The sequence below is a fragment of the Tauraco erythrolophus genome, chromosome 9 (genome assembly GCF_009769465.1).
Source record: "Tauraco erythrolophus isolate bTauEry1 chromosome 9, bTauEry1.pri, whole genome shotgun sequence".
NCBI lineage: Eukaryota > Metazoa > Chordata > Aves > Musophagiformes > Musophagidae > Tauraco > Tauraco erythrolophus.
The window spans coordinates 5,220,680-5,238,667 of NC_141473.1; the positions used below are offsets into that span (position 1 = coordinate 5,220,680).

Here is a 17,988-nt window from a genome sequence, read left to right on the forward strand (position 1 = left end):
AGCTGTAGCTGCCTCATCCCTGAAGTGTTGAAGGCCAGGTTGGATGAGGCTTTGGGCAACCTGGTGTAGTGGCAGGTGTCCCTGCCCGTGGCAGGGGGTTGGAACTGGATGACCTTTGAGGTCCTTCCAACCCGAACCGTTCTGTGAATCGATGATTTTCGCACACAGTGGGTTCATTTCGAGACTGCCCGTGAGGTCGCCGCTCCCCTCCGTGTCAGCCCTCGCTCGCCGCGTGCGGACAGGAGGTGCGACGTGAGGGGGGCGAGGAGATCTCCACAGGGCTGCTCTGGAAAAGCAAGCCAGCTCCGGGGGCGCACCGACCTCGTCCCGCCCGTGGTGCCGGCGATACCTCAGGGCGGGTTCCCGCCACACTGCGCGGCGCATGCGCAGAGCTCCCGCCCCCGCCGCCTTGCGCAGGCGCCCTCCGCCCGGCGGCCGCCGGGGACGGTCTGTGGCGCCGCCCGATCTGCCTCCCGCCGCTCGGTCCCGTTCGCGGCGTAGCGATGGCGAGCGGCTGTGCGGCGGAGGAGGCGGCCGACCGTCCGACGCCCGCAGGAGCCGTGCTGTGTGGTGGCCCGGCGTGCTCCTGGCCCTGCGCGCCGCCGGACGGCCTGGCCCGGGCGCTCTGCCTGCGGCGGGGCGTAGGCGCGGGGGAGGCCAGGTGAGGGGGCGCGGGGGAACGCGCCGCCCCGCCGGCTCTCCTCGGCCGGCTGCGGGCGGCGTGAGGGGGGGGCCCCGCCGCTGGGCTTGGGCGGCGGGCGGCGGGGCGGGAGCGGGCCTGGCGGGGCGACGCGGCCGTGACGCTTCCCCCCCCGCAGCACCGAGGCCGTCGTGGTGGAGAGGACGGCGGCGGCGGGGAGCGGGCGCCCTGCGAGCTGCGCTGGAGTGGCCGGCCTGCCGGCGCGCGCGGGGGGAAGATGGTCGCCGTCTGCGTCCTGAGCGAGCCCGCAACATGGAGGGTGTATGTCGGCGAGGAGTACTGCGGCACCGGCCGCGGCGAGAGCCTGGGCGCTGCCCGGCCCCGGGGTGAGTGGCGCCTCTGGCTGCGGGCACCGGGGGGCGCCTGGAGGGGTGTCGAGAGCGGGGGGAGGTTGCTCCGGGGTCGCTAACGCCGTCGAGCCCGTCTCTTACTGGCCACGGCGTTCTCTGTGTGTCGGGAAGGTGCCTGCTAGGAAAGACCTGTGTCTGCCCCGCGAAAGCCGTCCAGTTCGGTCTTCCGTGAAGGTCTGTGCGAAACTGGTGAATGGGCATAGGCACTGCGGGCGCCTGGAGTAACCCTGGTGTACTCCTGCAGTTACTGCTGGCTTGCACAAATGCTGCCTCTTCGTTAAAGATAGAAGGCTGCAGTTATGCTAGTTACCTTTTTGTTCCGCTGTAATTAGTGAAACGTTCAATTCAGCAAGCTGTAAAGTGCTGCTCTGAAACTCTGCTGTGTAAGACTGCACGAGTTAGGACAGCTGCAACTGTTCTGTGTTGTTTAATCTTTCTGAACAGCAGATCTGTTCATCGCTTCAGCAGATCTCTCTTAACCGATGTTACAAACCATTCTTGGCTCATAGATTAGTCATCTCACACTTTAAGAGCAAGAGAGAAAGTAAAAAAGAAGGATTGTTTTCCGCTTCGTACTTCCTTCTGTGCTTTGCTAGGGGAAGTAAGAGCAATGTCTTCTCTTTTGTTTTTAAGTTATTACATGGCACATCTGCTGCTTAATTAGCTAAACAAACATAGCTGGCTCAGAGTCTCAGGGAAGATGCGTGAATAACATCCTGAGCCTCAAAAGCTTCTCTAGTAGGTAGTGTACGTATGCATACAATTTCTTTTTTTTACATATGTATCCAGTAAGATTCAATACAAGTTACATATAAGCATTAAAACCCTATACCACATTATAAATGTGTTCCAGTCAGTCTTGCTTCTTGTCTAGATATTTACTGATTATTTCTACTAAAGAAAAAAGTACTTTTATATAATGGTGTCACAGCTCATTTATTTTTATTTTTTTTAGTGAAACTGAAAAAGTTACTTTATACAAATAAGTACCTTGAGTTTGAATGTCCTGCAACCTCCTGTAGATTAAGGTAGGGAGTCAGAGTTGTTTTATTTGTGTTTTAATCACTTATTGACTAAAATTGCCTTGCTCTTAGTGAAATTATTTTTTATACTCTTCATCACTTCATATGATCACTTAAAAATCTGTTAGATGGTATTGATAGCAGAGTTATCCTTTTGAATTTGTGTCACAGTTTCCTTCTTATGAAGACTTAATATTTATATGAGAAAGATAATAACCTCTTAGAGGAAAAAAAAACAACTTCATAAACCAGATAACCTGCAGATAATCAACAGTCACTATGTAATCAGAATGGTTAACTCTGATGTGGTTAAATAACCTAATGTGAAAATCTGTATGGTCACTGCTCTTAGTGCTTCGAAGATCAAGGCCTGATTTATCTTTGGGTCATGCAGGCACCTGTGTTCCAGTCAGAATTCTTGAAGAGTAATAGCAAGGAGAAGTCAGCTTAATTTCATAGAACCATAGAATGGTTTGGGTTGGAAGGGACCTTAAAGATCATCCAGTTCCAACCCCCCTGCCATGGGCAGGGACACCTTCCCCTAGACCAGGTTGCTCAAAGCCTCATCCAATCTGGCCTTGAAACACTTCCAGGGATGGGGCATCCAAGCTTCTCTGGGCAACCTGTTCCAGTGCCTCAGCACCCTCTGAGGGAAGAATTTCTTCTTTATCTCTAATCTAAATCTCCCCTCTTTCAGTTTAAAGCCATTGCCCCCGTGTCCTGTCACTCCATGCCTTGTAAAAAGTCCCTCTCATAACTTTCCTGTAGGCCCCCTTTAGGCACTGGAAAGCTGCAATAAGATCACCCCGGAGCCTTCTCTTCTCCAGGCTGAACAGCCCCAACTCTCTCAGCCTGTCTCCATAGCAGAGGTGCTCCAGCCTCGGATCATCTCATGGCCCTTCTCTGGACCCGCTCCAACAGGTCCATGCCCTTATGTTTGGGGGCCCCAGAGCTGAATGCAGCACTGCAGGTGGGGTCTCACGAGGGCATAGTAGATGGGGAGAATCAAGTCCCTGGAAAAAAGTTCAGCATGTTTTTCCCAGGACTCAAAGAATAATACATACAAAGAAAACATGGAACTATTTTTTCCTGACAAGAATATTTTTTTTCCTTCTTGCAATAGCTGCTCTCCATTGGTGAGAAACAAAGACTACTCATCAGTAAAATAATTGTACAAGTGAAACAGTGTCTGCAAAACTAGCAACTGATTTTCCTTCACTAGGCTCAAGCATAGATCTAGACAGAGTGCAAACTATAATGGAGTCTATGGGATCTAAGCTGTCTCCAGGTGCTCAGCAACTCATGGACATGGTCCGATGTCAGCAGAAAGTAAGTAATTGTGGTTTTCCAAAACCAGAAATAGTACTGCTCTGTGGGCTTACCTATTGTAACGCTTAAGCATGCTCTAATCTGATTTGGTGAAAAAGATTTTTGATTTTTATTTTTTTGACCTAGACTTTCTGCCATTTAATCCTGATTTGGGTATCGCCACCCTTAAGTAGGGAGTGCAGTGAGTAAAGATTGTGTACTCAGGGAATCACTGTGCATACACCAAGTCCAGAGTTAAGAACTCTGTATCATCATAATTTTAAACTTCATTGCCCCCCTCCTGTCTATTTGTTTATTTCTGTTGTCACGGCTTGTCAAGGATGGTGGGCATGTTCCCTGTGATGTCTGGGGTGTAGGTAAATGGGCTGGTTTGTCCCCTTTGTTGTTATTTTTTGGAGGCATGTCACCTTCAGCTAAAGGGAACGTACTCTTAGAGAGCATTTGTTTGATTTGTGTCCTAATCGTGCAAAGTAGGCTATTTCAACAGAATCCTGAATCCATCTGGTGTTAATAACTTCAGTCTTGGGAACATAGCGTGGTGAAAAATGAAGTCAGTAAAACTCTTCTGTTACTTAAGAGGACTGACAAGATAAGTAACACTTAATATGTACAGGGGAAATATTTTCCTGTGCTTTTCCCTAAGAATACAATTCACAACTACTTTTAAAATCTTTACATCACACTAGTAAAATGCTATAATTATTAAGAGTTATGAAGTATGTATTGTTACTGTGCAATTTCCAGTATATTTTAGTACTTAAATATTAACCATATTGTTTTTCTTCTCATCAGAACAGTTTACCTCTTGGAGACAGCCTGAATTGGATCTTTGGGAAAAACTCAGACTTTGGAGGTGACCGTGCAGTAGATGGATTGCAAAGTGCAGCTGTTCAGACACCGTTAGATCAATCAACCAGTGAACCTGTGCCTGTTAAAAACCATTTAACGAGTGGAACAGTGTATGAGGACTTATGTCGTGATTCGAATGCACAAGTACCTGAAAGAAGACTGACTTCTGATTCTCAAAGACTTACTACCCAGCAAATACAGTTGACCTCAGAAATAATTTTAAGTTATGGCATCTCTGCATATGCAGGAACAAGCAAGCAAAACCTCAAACGTGGCTAATCCACAGGTGCTTCTTCCTTTTCCTTCAGAACTTGTGCAGTCAAGTAAATCATCTGCGCTAAAAGACGGCGATAGACGGTTTGGGTAAAAATGAAGTGGACCGTAGAGGAAGGCATTCAGTGTGATGGGTAAGTTAGCTTTGGTACACTTACTGAACTAGTAGTTTGACTGTATTTATTGACAAGTTTAAAAAATAAAATACATAGTATAACATTTATTCTCATTAACAGCACTAGTGAGTCTTATGTAGTTGCGAAGGATGTGTGGCGATGAACATGATTATAGTTAGTTTTTCAGATGATCTGCTTGAACATAGTTTTTTTCAGCAGAAATCACAACATAATTTCTTGTTACTAAACTGTTTGTGTTTTGCTTCTACCTTTTATGGTTAAAAAAAAAGTAGTATGGTCTTTCTGCAATTTCATATACATTAATTTGTCTTTCTGTACTACATTTTCATTTTGACTACTTCTACCTCCTAAGTTCTTATCTCTTTCCTTTTTTCCACACTGTGCCACAATCTTTCTGTGTACTTAGTGTATCTCATCCCACTGATCTTCCCTGTTTCCTCCTCGTTGGTTGGCATTTAGAATGGAAACTTTGTAGTAGTAGTAGTGCACTCAGTTTGACACCTAAGGAACAGCAGTGGAAATGGTGAGACATAGGAATGTAATGTAGGAATTGGGGGTCTAAGAAAGGCTGAATATCTCCAGCTCCTGGGAAAGTGCAGTTTTTTAAGGAATGCAGGTGCAAAACTATAGAATTGCGTAGTTTGTATAACTCTTGAAACACTTTAGCTGAGAAGAATAAAGCCTGCCATGCTGATAGAATTTGAACTCCGTGTGCTCTTGTGTGGATTTTGTTACATGTAGCTAAGCTGTCTAATGTGTAATTATGCCTTTGAAGAACTAAGGTTGAAAGATGATGACTATATACCCTTGTGTGTTTACAAGAATTTCGAGATTTAAAACGTGGCAGGCAGGCAAGGTATTTCACTTGTGCCAAAAACCTAATATAATCCAAACTTTGTTGTCTAATAAGTGAGATTTTACATTTAAAAGAAGTTTGAGTGCCCAGATCTCTCTCATGCCCCTTATCATTAAGAAATAGGTTATACTTATTCTTATATTTGCTCTTTTCACAGAGTAGAACAACAGCCTATTTGCTCCTATTTGGAAAAGATCATCTCAAAAAATATGGATCTGATGGAGAAAAAACTAATGGACTATATTGATCACCAAATCCAGGCTCTTCAGACGCATATAGATAACAGAATGGTTCTCTTAATGGACTTGGTGCAGAACTCAAAGCCAAACAAAATTCCACAGGAGCACTATGATTCCAACGAGGGGCTCTCCAATGGGGAGAGATAGGTGCATATAGATAGAGGACTTCAGCGTAAGTACTTCAAGGGCAATTATGCTTTACAAAGCTTAGTATTTATGGAGTTATAACTGTAAAGAACCTCAGTGTTGTTCACTTGCATTTTGTTACTGTAATTCTATCCAGTATTGTACACAGTTGTTAGTTTTATGGAAGAGCTGAAGAATGTGTGTGTTTTCCTAAACATAAGAATTTTGTATGCCCTTTGTGGCTTATTTATTTAAAGAACATTGCTAAAAGCCATATGAAATACAGTTTCCCAGTTTCAGTTTGAACAATGGAGAAGTACTCTAAATAAACTGAGTTACAGCTTTTTACCTACATGTAATCGGTTCGCTTTTTTTGTTGTCTTGATTTTTGATGTGTAACACGTTACTGGTAGAACAGAAAATGGCTTCCTTGTACTCTTGATTTATTTTAATAGCACTCCTGGTGAAGATGTTTATTACTCCATCTGTAAGAGGAAGGGTAGTACTGGTATTGCGTAACTTTATCTGTTTAAGGAGTCAGGTTTAGAGAGACAGGCTAACTGGAACCCCAGCCTGGGTTCTTTGAGAGCGTTGCTGGCTGTACAGGCACCCGAGTTAGGAATCAGGCTCCTGAAGTGGCATCGAAAAGACTGTCGTTATACCTTTTTCCTCCTGAGTTGATTGAGCCATGCAGGAACAACTGAAATGAACATATACTTGGCAGACTTACATTTATCCGTGTTTTGTTGTCCTGAGAAATACAAGTACTTCATTCGTGGTTCCTCTCAAGGGGACCTTGTTGCCAGATAGAACGTGCTGGGGTGGGATCTGCTGCGTTTCCCCAGCCTTAGGCCTGAGAAATAGCCTTATTCATCGTATTTACTTCAGCCTGTTGGGATCTGTTCTGCTGTCGTTTGGAGAGGCAGAAACATGACTCGAAGTCTCTTCTGTGGAAATTCAAACCTCGTTCTGTTTATTGGTCTTTGAATTCCAGGGCCCACCATTTTAACTTGGACTGTATAGGGACTTTATGGTAAACTCCTTAAGTTGGGAGCACAGATACTGGTTGTCTTGGGTGTCTCAAAAGGCATTGAGCAAAAGCTACTGATGGGGCAGCAAGTGTTGACTCAACAAGCAGCATAGGCATGTACAATTCAGTACCTTGTCTAGTCTACCTAATATTTTCTTCTTCTCCAGGAGAACTGATGTCTTCTGAAGAAGCAGATTTTGAAGAGAGGATAACTTGCTTTGAACAGACACCTCACAGTTGTCCCTCAGATTAACTCATGCCAGGTGCAGTTTCAAAGTGATTCAAAAAGATGAAAAGAGAATATTTTTAAGAAAAAAGGACCTAAATTATCTTGTACTTTACAAATCAATTTGCACCTGTAAAATTAGTTTTTAGATGCTTTCTAAGAAACACCCTGAGGTAGACTCTTAATATTCCTTTTCAACTCAGTGATTTAAGATACAGTACTAGCTTGAGAGGGTTTTTTTTAATTACAAAAAAAAGTTGAACTGTGTTTGCAAGAATTGTATTCCAGTGATCTCAGTTTATTGATTTTTGGTTGATTTAGATTATTTTTTTTCTCTCCCCTCTTTGAGTGACAAATCTGAATAGAAGTTGACACAAATTCCAAAATATCCCGAAGTAGTTAATACGAGTTCTGGATTTTCTGGTATCCATATCCTTCCTGGCGTTTGTGATATTTTAGTATCACAGCTACCACTATGATAATATTTGAAATTAAAACCACAAATGAAAGAGTGTAGAAGCTGTATTGTTGCAGGTTCGGAGTTTCTTCAGCTTCTGCTTTAGTGAGGGATTCTGTATAGAGAAAAAGTAAAGTATGATGTTTAAAGTTTTGAATATCTTGTTATTTCAATGAAAATTAAATAAGCGTTTCTTCAGATCCTTTTGGTTCTGAGGGGTTGACCCACACTGATTGCAAATTCCGAATCTGTAGTACTGTAGTACTGAAGAGTTGTAAAAATTTGTAGTATATGAATCATGCAGTAGAGCATCACAGTGTTAACAAGTTATTTGGTATCACTTCAGCCAAGCAGAGCTGTCTTTGTCTTTAGATCCGGATAGATGCGAGAAATATTGCTGGGCAAAGCTGGGCAAAAAAGGAACTTGTCACTCTAAACCTACACCTTCTAATGGTTTACTAGCTGATTCTTGGTAAAACTCGTTTTTTTTTTTTTTCTGTACATTATGAAGGATACAATGAGAATTAATCTATGTTTTGCAGTACTTTGAGTGGATCTATTTGCACTTGAATCCTCTTCATGTTACAGGTGTGTCTAGTTTCTGGCATATGGATTCATATGAATTTCTTTCACTATTGAAATAAATAGGGGCATATTTAAAATGCTACTAGCGTTCAGAGAGGTTAATAATTTTTTATTTAAAAAGAAAATATGCTTATTACTATTAAGAGCATGATTAATTGTAAATATTTCTTAGGTATGACACCTGAAAGCATGCGGCACAATGTGCTTTTCTCAGGTGAAGCTTTGGGCTCAATAAAAGTTGGAATAATGAGCATAGTGGGAGTAACAATACAAGCTTTTTAAAATAGCTTTTCCTTATTTTGTAGTCTGTTAGCGCTTGCCACTCATCTACATCACTTTAGTACAATTTGACTGCAAATTGTACTAAAGAGGATGCTTAATTGTCTTCTAAACAGCTTTGCAGCTCTAATTTAAAAGCATGGTGCTTTTGATTTCTGCTCCAGTGGTTGTCCTCTTCATGGTTTTGTTCTAAGAGGCAACATGTGCAGGGTGAGGATTTAACCTAGGGTGGTGTAAGTCATCTGTTTATCATCTGACATAGCTTTTCTGTAGTACCAGCTAGTAAAACTGGGTGAAACTGAGTGGACTATTGGAAGATACACAGGTTATAACAAAGCTTGACTATGATTTAGAATGTGCTTTTTAAGTAGTCTGTGGCTTAAGAAATGAGCCCTGCTACACAATGTATGCTTCATCAAAAAATGTCACATTTGAACATCTGAAATCTTCTGCTACCATTCATAACGCTTTCTGAATACCTAGTCAGATGCTGCACACACTAGTTTCATAACTAGGAGTGAGTGCTTCTCTACCTGCACCTTAGTCCAAAAGGCTGTCAGTCTGTCAGTTCGAAAAATACTTCTGTGGTCTCAGGAAACACAGACTTTGTTCAACCTGTTGCTGTGATGCCATGTGAATTACACTAGTTCATCACTAACTTCTTTCATGAGTGGAAAGAAGGTAATAGATTTACACCAAGGAAGAGTGTAATCAGATTCTTAATTCATGTATTCCTCTCACCTGAGTGGTCAGCAGACCTGAGATCTCTCTTCAGGCGAATGGGCCCTACTACGGTGTGAGTTTTCCACGTGTATGAAGAAATGGCTCTTTTTTGCCTGGAGATACAGCCTTCGGTACAGCGGGAGGTGGTGGTGTTGCTGTCACAAATTAAAACATCGCACTGGAGATAAACTGATGAAAAGCTCTGCAGGAATCTGAAGGCATTAAATTTGAATCTTCCATAGTGTTCAAGTGGTGGGTAGGTTACCACAGTGTCATCTTTATTGCAGCTGCAACAGAATTTACGGATCAGTTAAAGTAGTCCACATACAGCAATCATTCTTGCTAACTGCTGTTAACTGTAACTACAGAATTTAACTAGGGCATTATTCTCACATGTGGGCGTACAATGATTTTTTTTTTTTGTCTCCCCAGTGCTATGTGATGCTTGGTTTTTCTAGCTCTATTTATGTAATGCCTTTAAATTTCTATGAAATTTAGCTTCCAACTACAGCCTACTAAAGAAGATAAGAGGAAGAGAGCCAAAAATAAAAGAACTACGGTTGGCATTTAGCTTATATTTCCTCACGTATTAGGAGATGGTAATAAAATTAATATATAGTCTCTCACCCGCTTCTGATTAAGTCATATGTTGGCGATCCAAAATCAGGCTGTGGAGATGCTATACAGGTGTCAACAAACACCAGAAGATTTGGGTCAGTGGAGTGAAGACTGACTTGAGCAAAAAGAGTTTGGTTCAAGTCTACATAGTACGGGGACTGGCGTACAGGCTTGGAGAATGAGTCTGAATCGTAGAATGACATGCTGACGTTGTATCTTCCCACAGCGGTTGTGTTTTGGATTACGTTATTTTTTGTTATGTAAATGACTTCTACAGTTGAATTGTTTTCCATTTTGCATTTCGCAATAATCTGTATGTTCTTTTGACGAGTGATAATGTTGCCAGTTGCATAGAGGGAGACAGTGTTGGTGTAAGTGATGCTCTGACCTTCATCCTGTGAAAGGAATTGTATGAAGTGCTCAGTCGTGATTGTGTGAGCAGTGCAGTTGAAAGTAATTGCACTGAAGTTGTAAAGCTGCCTAGCTGTATCAGAGGCTCAAAGTACCTTTGAAACGTGAAACAGGTTGCAACCAAAAAAATGTTATCAGCCCTCCTCTTGTTTTTTCAGAGTACTGGACCAACTTGTGCAGCAAAAAGGTTAAGGAATACTGCATGGAGTGTGGAAAGTACCAAGGCTACTCTTCAGTCACCCCTATCAAAACAATGCTATGAACTAGCTCTCGAGAATCTTCACCTCTTAGTTTTTTTTTCCCTTTTCTTGTGATTCCAGGATGAGTGCCAGCTGTATCACTTGTAAAAAATGTTTGATACCTAACATCGTGCTACCTCTGATTACCTGGGTTGGAGAGGGAATGAAACCTTTGGGGTTAATTTGTGTGCATTCTCCTGGACTTCCTTTGAAAGGCTCATTGATCATCAGGTTCTAAAAGGGGAAAAATGTTCTTTCTACTTCAAGACTGGAAACATGCAACTGGATGAGCCAAGTGAAAGCAAGTCTGCTGTTAGCTTATTCACATGCTACTCATAAACGGCTTTTACAAGCTCTTGTCAGTCATAAGCTATTGTTAGCTGATTCTCATAACTTTTTTCCCCTTTACCTTTTTAGTTGTTCCACAGCTGGCTAGTGGGAAGGAAAAGATCACTGAATCTGTTGTAACTGGTCTGCAAGATGGATCGTTCAGCTGTAGGTGAGTTTCATTATAACCAAAGGAGGCCAGATAAGACTTGCTCAGGACAATTTGCATGCTATCTGAAGAGCATGTGAGCGATGCTGCCATCGAAAGAGAAAATAAAACACAGAACAAGAAACATTACCACAAACTGTGCTGTGGTTACTTCTCACTTGATCCTTGAACCTCTTACATGATTCTTGATTTGTCAGAGTCTGAAATGGCTCAGGAATGTTTGAGGTCATATGGAAGTTGGAACAAAATTTAATACTTGACTTCAAAAATGTTAGATAAGCAAACCCATGTAAGACTTGTGCTGAAGGTTTAATTTTAAACCTAGTAACATAGAGTGAATTGCAGCCTTTATAAAAGGGAAAAAGAGTCAAAGTGATAGTGCAAAATGATGAGTGAGGAAATTGATTTATGGCAGATGTCGAGGCTTTAGAGGCTTCCTTTCCACCTTGGTTAATGAAAGGTGAGCATGCAAACATACACAACCAATAAAGAAGATGCTCCAGCTCTAGGGGAGAAGAAATTAGAACACACTGAAACCCTGTTTGACTAGCCAGTGCAGACTGTTTTCCGGAGTATTTGGAGTATTTTGTTCCTGACAACAAAACTAACCAGTCAGAAAAAGTTGTATCTTTACATCTCTAGGATGGTAATGATGCCTGCTTTGTCCAAAAGAAGGAAAAACTCAAATTTTCATTGGTGCTGGCCAGAAAAAGGACCAAAAAGCGAGAGAACGGACTTTCTTTTGCAGATGGGTCAGGTAATAACTTATGCTCTATAGGTGAGGCTAACGTGAGAGTTCTGTATGTAAGAGGGTTAATGACTACCAAGAAAAAGGCTGAAATCCTCAGTGTCAACCATCAGTTCTTTTTGATATTTATGAAGGAATAATCATAGGTGAGAATAAGAAACGGCCTCCTGTTCGTGTAGGAGGTGTACTTACTGTCGGGCTGCACAGGACCTGGCAGCGGAGCACTGGTGTACTGAGCAGAAAACCCTCTGTAGGAGTTGGCGTAGTCTGTAGACAGCACAACTGTCATGATGTTTGAAGAAGACTCAAACGTGGGCTGAGCACGGCCGCATACTTTGCCTATTAAGCCAGTGTTAGTGGTGGGGCCATTGTAGACTGCTGTGAAGTCAAATCGGCAGTTTTGGTCTAGTTCCAGGCTGCAGACAGAGGAAAAATGATGGCAGGGAAATCATAGAATCATCTGAATGTAGAGAACATTGCTAATACTGGATAGAGGATCCAGTGAAGATAAAGTGAGGAATTCCAGCTGACTGAATGAAAAGAATGGAGAATAAAAGAAGACTTAAATAGAAATTATTAAAACCCAATAAAACATGGAAAACCCTTAAAGGCAAGCAATACTTAGGAGCGTGATTCTGCTCCAACTGAAATACTGAACATTTTGCTATTGCTCTCAACCCTAAATCAACTGTGTTTTTATAGGTATATATTGAGAGAGATATATACATATATATAGTCAATATATATGTATATATATGTATATACATATATATGTATATATATTGATTGCTACTTATTTACTGAAAATAACCACACATTCAAATACATATGTATAAAAATAATCGCATATCTTAAAAGAGCTTTTAAAGTGCAGAGATGACTTCTGTGGGTCTCCGAAACGTCTTGTGTGTGCCACCAGAGGAAGACTCTTGCCGTTTTAGCAGTCTGCGTGAGAGCTTGTCTCGGCACTTGCCGCCCTCGACCAAAAGCGCCAGCTGTCCTGTGGTTGGTGGGTATCTCCACAGCAGCCTCTCTGGTCCTGAATCAGCAGGTGGACCTTGGCTGGGACTGGTGAGAGCAAACGCCACACTGTGCAGAGTTCATCTCAGAGGGCAGCGGTCAAGGTAATGATTTCCTATAGGATCCTATACATTCCATACTGAATTCTCATGCAGTGTTTTGCAGGCTGAATATCTTGAGAAATGTTCTTGAAGATACTGCCCTTTGAATTCCCTTGGTCTTGAGACTTTCCTCTGTGCACAGTGTTGACTGATGCAGGGAAAGCCAAAAAAGAGCTACCAGCCCACTACATATGGGAGACCAACCCTGACAACGGCCAGCATGGGTCAGGAAAGTCCATGCCAGTGCGGCTTCCTTATGCCAATGCATCTGTTGGCATTTATGCTTGGAGGTACTTAAGCCAGTGCTACGCTATCTTCTTTGCCCAATAACTAGCAATACTGAGGAAGACACAGTTTGAGTAATGTTTGTTTTTATAGCATTACTTATATATTTATTTTATAAATAAAAGCTTTTTTTATACTGATGGATTTAAATTCAGATCATTCAGGCTAGCTTAAAATGGACCTACACCTCATGGCTAATCACCCGAAACACTTTCTGCGTTCACTGGCTGTAGCTATAGGATAGTGTACAGCAATGTGGAACACATTGAGATTACTTTTATCTTGTTTTAAAAGTATATAAACGTTCTAAAAGTTTGAAAGCTCTTCCTGTGTTTAAAGTAATGCCTTTAAACAGAATGAAAGAAGAGTACTAGACCATTAGGGTATTTACTCACAAAAAATCTTGAAACTTTAAGTTTATCTTCGAGTTTTTTGCTGTTTGTATGTGCCAGACGCAGTATGTAAATTCGGGGTAAGGTGCTGGGTAGTTGGGGCTGGTAAGTGTCCCATTGGGACCAGTTAATTGTCCCCCACAATTTTCTATTTCTGAAAAGAAGAGTAGATACGTTGTTAATATTAATGATATGTATAATGAACCATTAAAAATAATTAAATATCTAAAGTTATGTAGCTAGCAGGATTGCTTCTTTAGGTTTCCATTCTTTTGGAAATGATTAAAGGTACTAAAAATAGAACTGTAGAGAGTTTCAGATCGTGTGGATGTTACAAAACGAAGCCTGTTGTCACTATGTTCTACCTGCAAGGCACAGTGTAATGACATCGAGATGGCTGTAGATGAGTTAACTTTGATACCATGAGCAATTCAGTTACATCTACATTTCATGTAAATTAGGAGCTATCTTGAAAAACTGGTAACAAAGATGCTACACCAACCAAAAGAAACCCTGAGAGAAATCTATGAGGCCTTGGTCATGATCTATATGGGAGTGCAAAATCTTCAAGTTTGAGAGAGGTTTTACTTGGTAGACAAAAGCAAAATAAGTCGGTTGAAACCTCAGAAAGACAAATGTGGACTAGAAGTAGGGCACAATTTTTCAGCAGCAGTTTAACGCTGGAGCAGCATAAACTAGGATGAGGTAACTACTCTGTAAAATGGAAGCTTTTAAGAGCTTAATACCATGCCACTCATATCAGCAGGAGCAAAGGAACTGGCTGTAAGGTAAGACTGATTTTGTCCAAGCTGTTCCTACCTTTTAAGGAAAAAAAAGTAAGGAGCTTGTTGAATAAAAAGCCTTGCTGACTTCTGTGACCTGTGCTTGGCAGGAGTTCTGGCTAAATGGTCATGTTCTCTTTCTGAGTAAATGCTGTAATATTTGCAAACTGAGCAAATTTAGTAGAAATCTGTAAGTAAAAGTGGAGTCGCATATTTCCTTCTTTGCAATCTTTTTTTCTTTTTGAGTAAAATTGCATTTTTTAGGCTCTCCAGCAAGTGCACTATCTTTTTGCTGCCTTCCTTCCCTTGATTTTCCCCCACACCATTCTCTAATGGCTGAAGAACTGAGTGAAACTAATTAAAGATTCTATTAATAGTCCCTAATTGCTGTCCTAAACTTTCCCTTAATGGGAAACTTTCTTTTAACGGTGCCATTCAAATGGTATTTAGTGACTGCATGAAGTTCTTACTTACTTGTTTCTGGTGAAAAGAAGTAATAGAAGACAAAGAAGCTGCGTGTGAAAGCCACGGAGTTTGTTCTTATGAGAAAAGTTAAACTGTCTGAAGATGATTGAAGCACTGGGACTGCATCAGTGTCGTTGCATATTTGTCCAAGAAGAGGTGAATTGGTTGAGGGACCATCGTATACTTCAATACTTTCTGTTTCACAGCTCGAAGAAGGAGCAAATCTATTGAAAAAACATGATGAGAACTACCGAAGCTCACTGATGGAGTCCACAACACAGATTCAATACAGGGAAATATTTGGGGGCAATATTTTCATGCTGTATTCTAACAGAAATGAAACAGTACAAAAGCATCTGGAGGAAATACTTACTTAAAATAGGAGAAAATGAGCCTGATAGTTTGATTTATGTTCCTCTGAATTTGCCAGACACAGTTTGCATTTGCATCTAGTTCAATCTTTAACGCTTTGTTGAGCTGGTTAAGTGAAGCACCGCAGCGAGGTGCACCTGGCGAAGAACAGCAGCAACAAAAAGCAGCTTGCAAGCATCCCTGTAAGTTTTCTCTTGCAATAACTTTTCATCATTCACTGTACAAAGAATCTGAGACAGCCCATCATGGAACAGACATGCAAAAGGTTGTACTTTTTTTTTGTAATTTAGATTACTGCAGTTTATGAAAGAGCCAAATAGTAAAGGAATATTAGAAAATACTTTTTATCCTTGTATTCCTCGTACCGGAGAAAAGGGGGAGTTAGGGCAACACATATCACAGGTGAAGCCAATGGCAAGTGTATAGGACACCTCAGCAACTCTCTTCTGCAAGGTTGTCATCAAAAGAACCTCCTGTCTTCCTTCTACACCGATTTCCTAAACATCATTGAATCCAGTTCCAAGTTTCAGCCCTTTACTTAAAAGCGTTTGGGAACCTGTGCCCAGGGAATCAAAAAGGCTTTTCAGATTTGAGCTTCTAAAGGACAGTGTAGGATTACTGTATATGTACTGCTGCATACAATTCTGATCCTCCATCTCGAAAGGGGAACTGCTCAACAGGAAAAGCTTCGGAGAACAGCAGTGAAGATGATCAAAAGTTTAGAAGAGCTTCCATAAGTAAATGGACTGGAACATTTCAGATCAGAAAGATAACTGGGAAGGAAAGGAGGTGCTGGAGGTCCGTAAATTTATGAAGAGGGTTAATATGAAATATCTTCTTCCAATACAATAGCTCAGTGACCTGGGATGAAACCAGTAATCTGTGATTTTGAAACAAACAAAAGGAATTTGCTCTTTGCTTATGAGTCCTTGCTTGCAGGGTGATGGGGAGTTAAAGAAAACCAGCAAACCAGGTCAAGTCCATGAAAGAAAAAGCTTTTGGTAACCATTGAACACAAAGATAGCATTTTCTCTCTGGCTCAAGAAGTCTTGAACCCCATTTGCTGGTGACTTGGGAAGTATTATGCAGCCTTGTATCTGTATTTTCGCCTGGGCATCCTCTGCTGAGTGTTACTGGGTTCAGGATGCAGGCTGAGCTGTACTTTGACTCAGTTCTCTTCTGGAAAAAACCCAACAACCTAACCATGGATGACATCACTAAAATCACTTAATGAATGTTAATAAATTATGAAGTAGTTGCAGAAGTGGCCATTGTATAGGAAACTTCAGAAAAACTTTATAATTCAGTTTGAGCATAAGATCTCCTTTCTACTCTAATATTAATCTAAAACTAATGGTCTAAAACAGCAGGAAGAATTTCCTAGACAGTGTATGCAGTCCCAGATGAAACAGTCGAGGTTTCAAATAACTCCAGAGGGAAAAGGAGGGTTTAGGAGAGACCTTTCTTGTCTCATCTGAAACCTCCCAACTACAAGAGCGTTACAAGGTTAGTTTTGCCCTACCCTCCCTCTGCATCCCTCTGGACTGTTCCTGTAGCCTGGCACCGCCAGAGCAGCTCTGCAGCAATATTTTGTTATGCTGCAGCAGCCACCCACCATTAGTCACATAAATTGCTGATTTGAGCACAGAATGGTGACCCCAAACGGAGCAACAAACAACTCACTATTGCTTCTGATTGAAAAAAGGACCAATGAACAAATCTTTTTTTAAAGCAACCGTTTCCCAGTTAAGTCACTTTATTCCTGTTACTCCAATACAGTATTAATTTATAACCACAAATTTCTATTCCAGAGTTAGAATATCTTCAAAATCAAGTTCTTAAGTTAAAAATTTGCAGTAGGGAGTCACATACTACAATTTTTTTTTTTCATTTACCAATTTTTAACACTTGCTGACACTTACATGTGTTAATATTGTGCAGCAGTGCATTAGAATAAGATGCACTTTCAGAGATATGTTTAACATTTTTCCCTTCAGTTGCCTATAAAATACATATTCTGCAAAAATTGATAAAATTTCACAGGTGAAAAAAAGACTAGATTTTCTTACCAATGGATGCTGTTGAGTTGTCTTCAGCGAGAGCTAGAGCAGCTAAGAGAGGCAGGAGGAGGAACGGTCCGAGCGCCTGCATTTTGATGGCAGCTGGACAGGTTCGGCTTTTCTAACTTTTATACCCCCTGCTATTTCATAATCATCTTGTATTACGTGGTATCACGGAGGAAGGGATTAATCTCTCAGTCACTGTTTCTTTTTAACAGATATAAATGAGAAAGTAACAGGTGTGCTCTTTTTTTTTTTTTTAATGTGGACTGCATGGAGTGAGTTTAACTGTGGTTTTGTCAGCTCTTATGGGTTCAAAACGTTTTTTCAGTTGATTTCATTGGGCATCTGATCAGGTGTGTTGACATCAGTAGGAATGTTCTGGAAGGGATTGGCAGACTCACTTGGGAGACACATTCAGCAGTTTGCCCTTAGCACTGCTCAGCAGGAGCTTGTTTTTTCCCATCTTCATTTTGATACCTGTCCCTTTAGGTTGCACTGGGCAAATAATTCCCTGTCCTTGCTGAGGATTCCTAAGGTTGTAAAGTGTAATAGAGATGATATGAGTAAAAATTTCCTATTGCTGAAATATTTGTGGTTGAACAAGGCCAGATTCGTGTTAGTCACGCATTTAAGAGATTGCACTGCAACCGCTTTGTAGATAAAGCTTTCTTAGTTCCACAGTAGAAGGTGCGGAAAAAAGGGAATCATCCTTTCCTTCCCGAGAGAAGGAAGCAAGCACGGTCCCAAGAGCCTCAATTCCTTCTAGCACAAGCCTCATGAATATCTGTTCCAATATATTTACTCTACTTTGTCTT

General features: G+C 41.4%; 2 protein-coding genes across 2 annotated transcripts; one reads left to right on the forward strand and one right to left on the reverse strand.

The window, feature by feature from the left end:
• The first annotated feature begins 503 nt into the window (after nucleotides 1-503).
• Nucleotides 504-6,229, forward strand: C9H10orf88 (chromosome 9 C10orf88 homolog). The gene is given in 13 exon segments (XM_086616783.1): nucleotides 504-661; nucleotides 819-852; nucleotides 855-1,030; nucleotides 2,006-2,030; nucleotides 2,032-2,085; nucleotides 3,196-3,253; nucleotides 3,256-3,401; nucleotides 4,194-4,440; nucleotides 4,443-4,472; nucleotides 4,475-4,548; nucleotides 4,550-4,633; nucleotides 4,635-4,657; nucleotides 5,674-6,229. Coding segments are annotated over 13 exon segments (1,338 nt in total). The 3' UTR covers nucleotides 5,903-6,229.
• Nucleotides 6,230-7,536: 1,307 nt separating this feature from the next.
• On the reverse strand, nucleotides 7,537-17,261 carry CUZD1 (CUB and zona pellucida like domains 1). Its single transcript, XM_086616448.1, has 9 exons — nucleotides 17,180-17,261; nucleotides 15,112-15,247; nucleotides 14,748-14,962; nucleotides 13,495-13,645; nucleotides 11,886-12,109; nucleotides 10,859-11,031; nucleotides 9,809-10,194; nucleotides 9,200-9,468; nucleotides 7,537-7,709 (listed from the first exon to the last, which is right to left on the reverse strand). Exons 1-9 carry the CDS (start codon nucleotides 17,259-17,261, stop codon nucleotides 7,537-7,539), a joined length of 1,809 nt encoding a protein of 602 aa, XP_086472574.1.
• Between the last annotated feature and the right edge of the window lie 727 nt (nucleotides 17,262-17,988).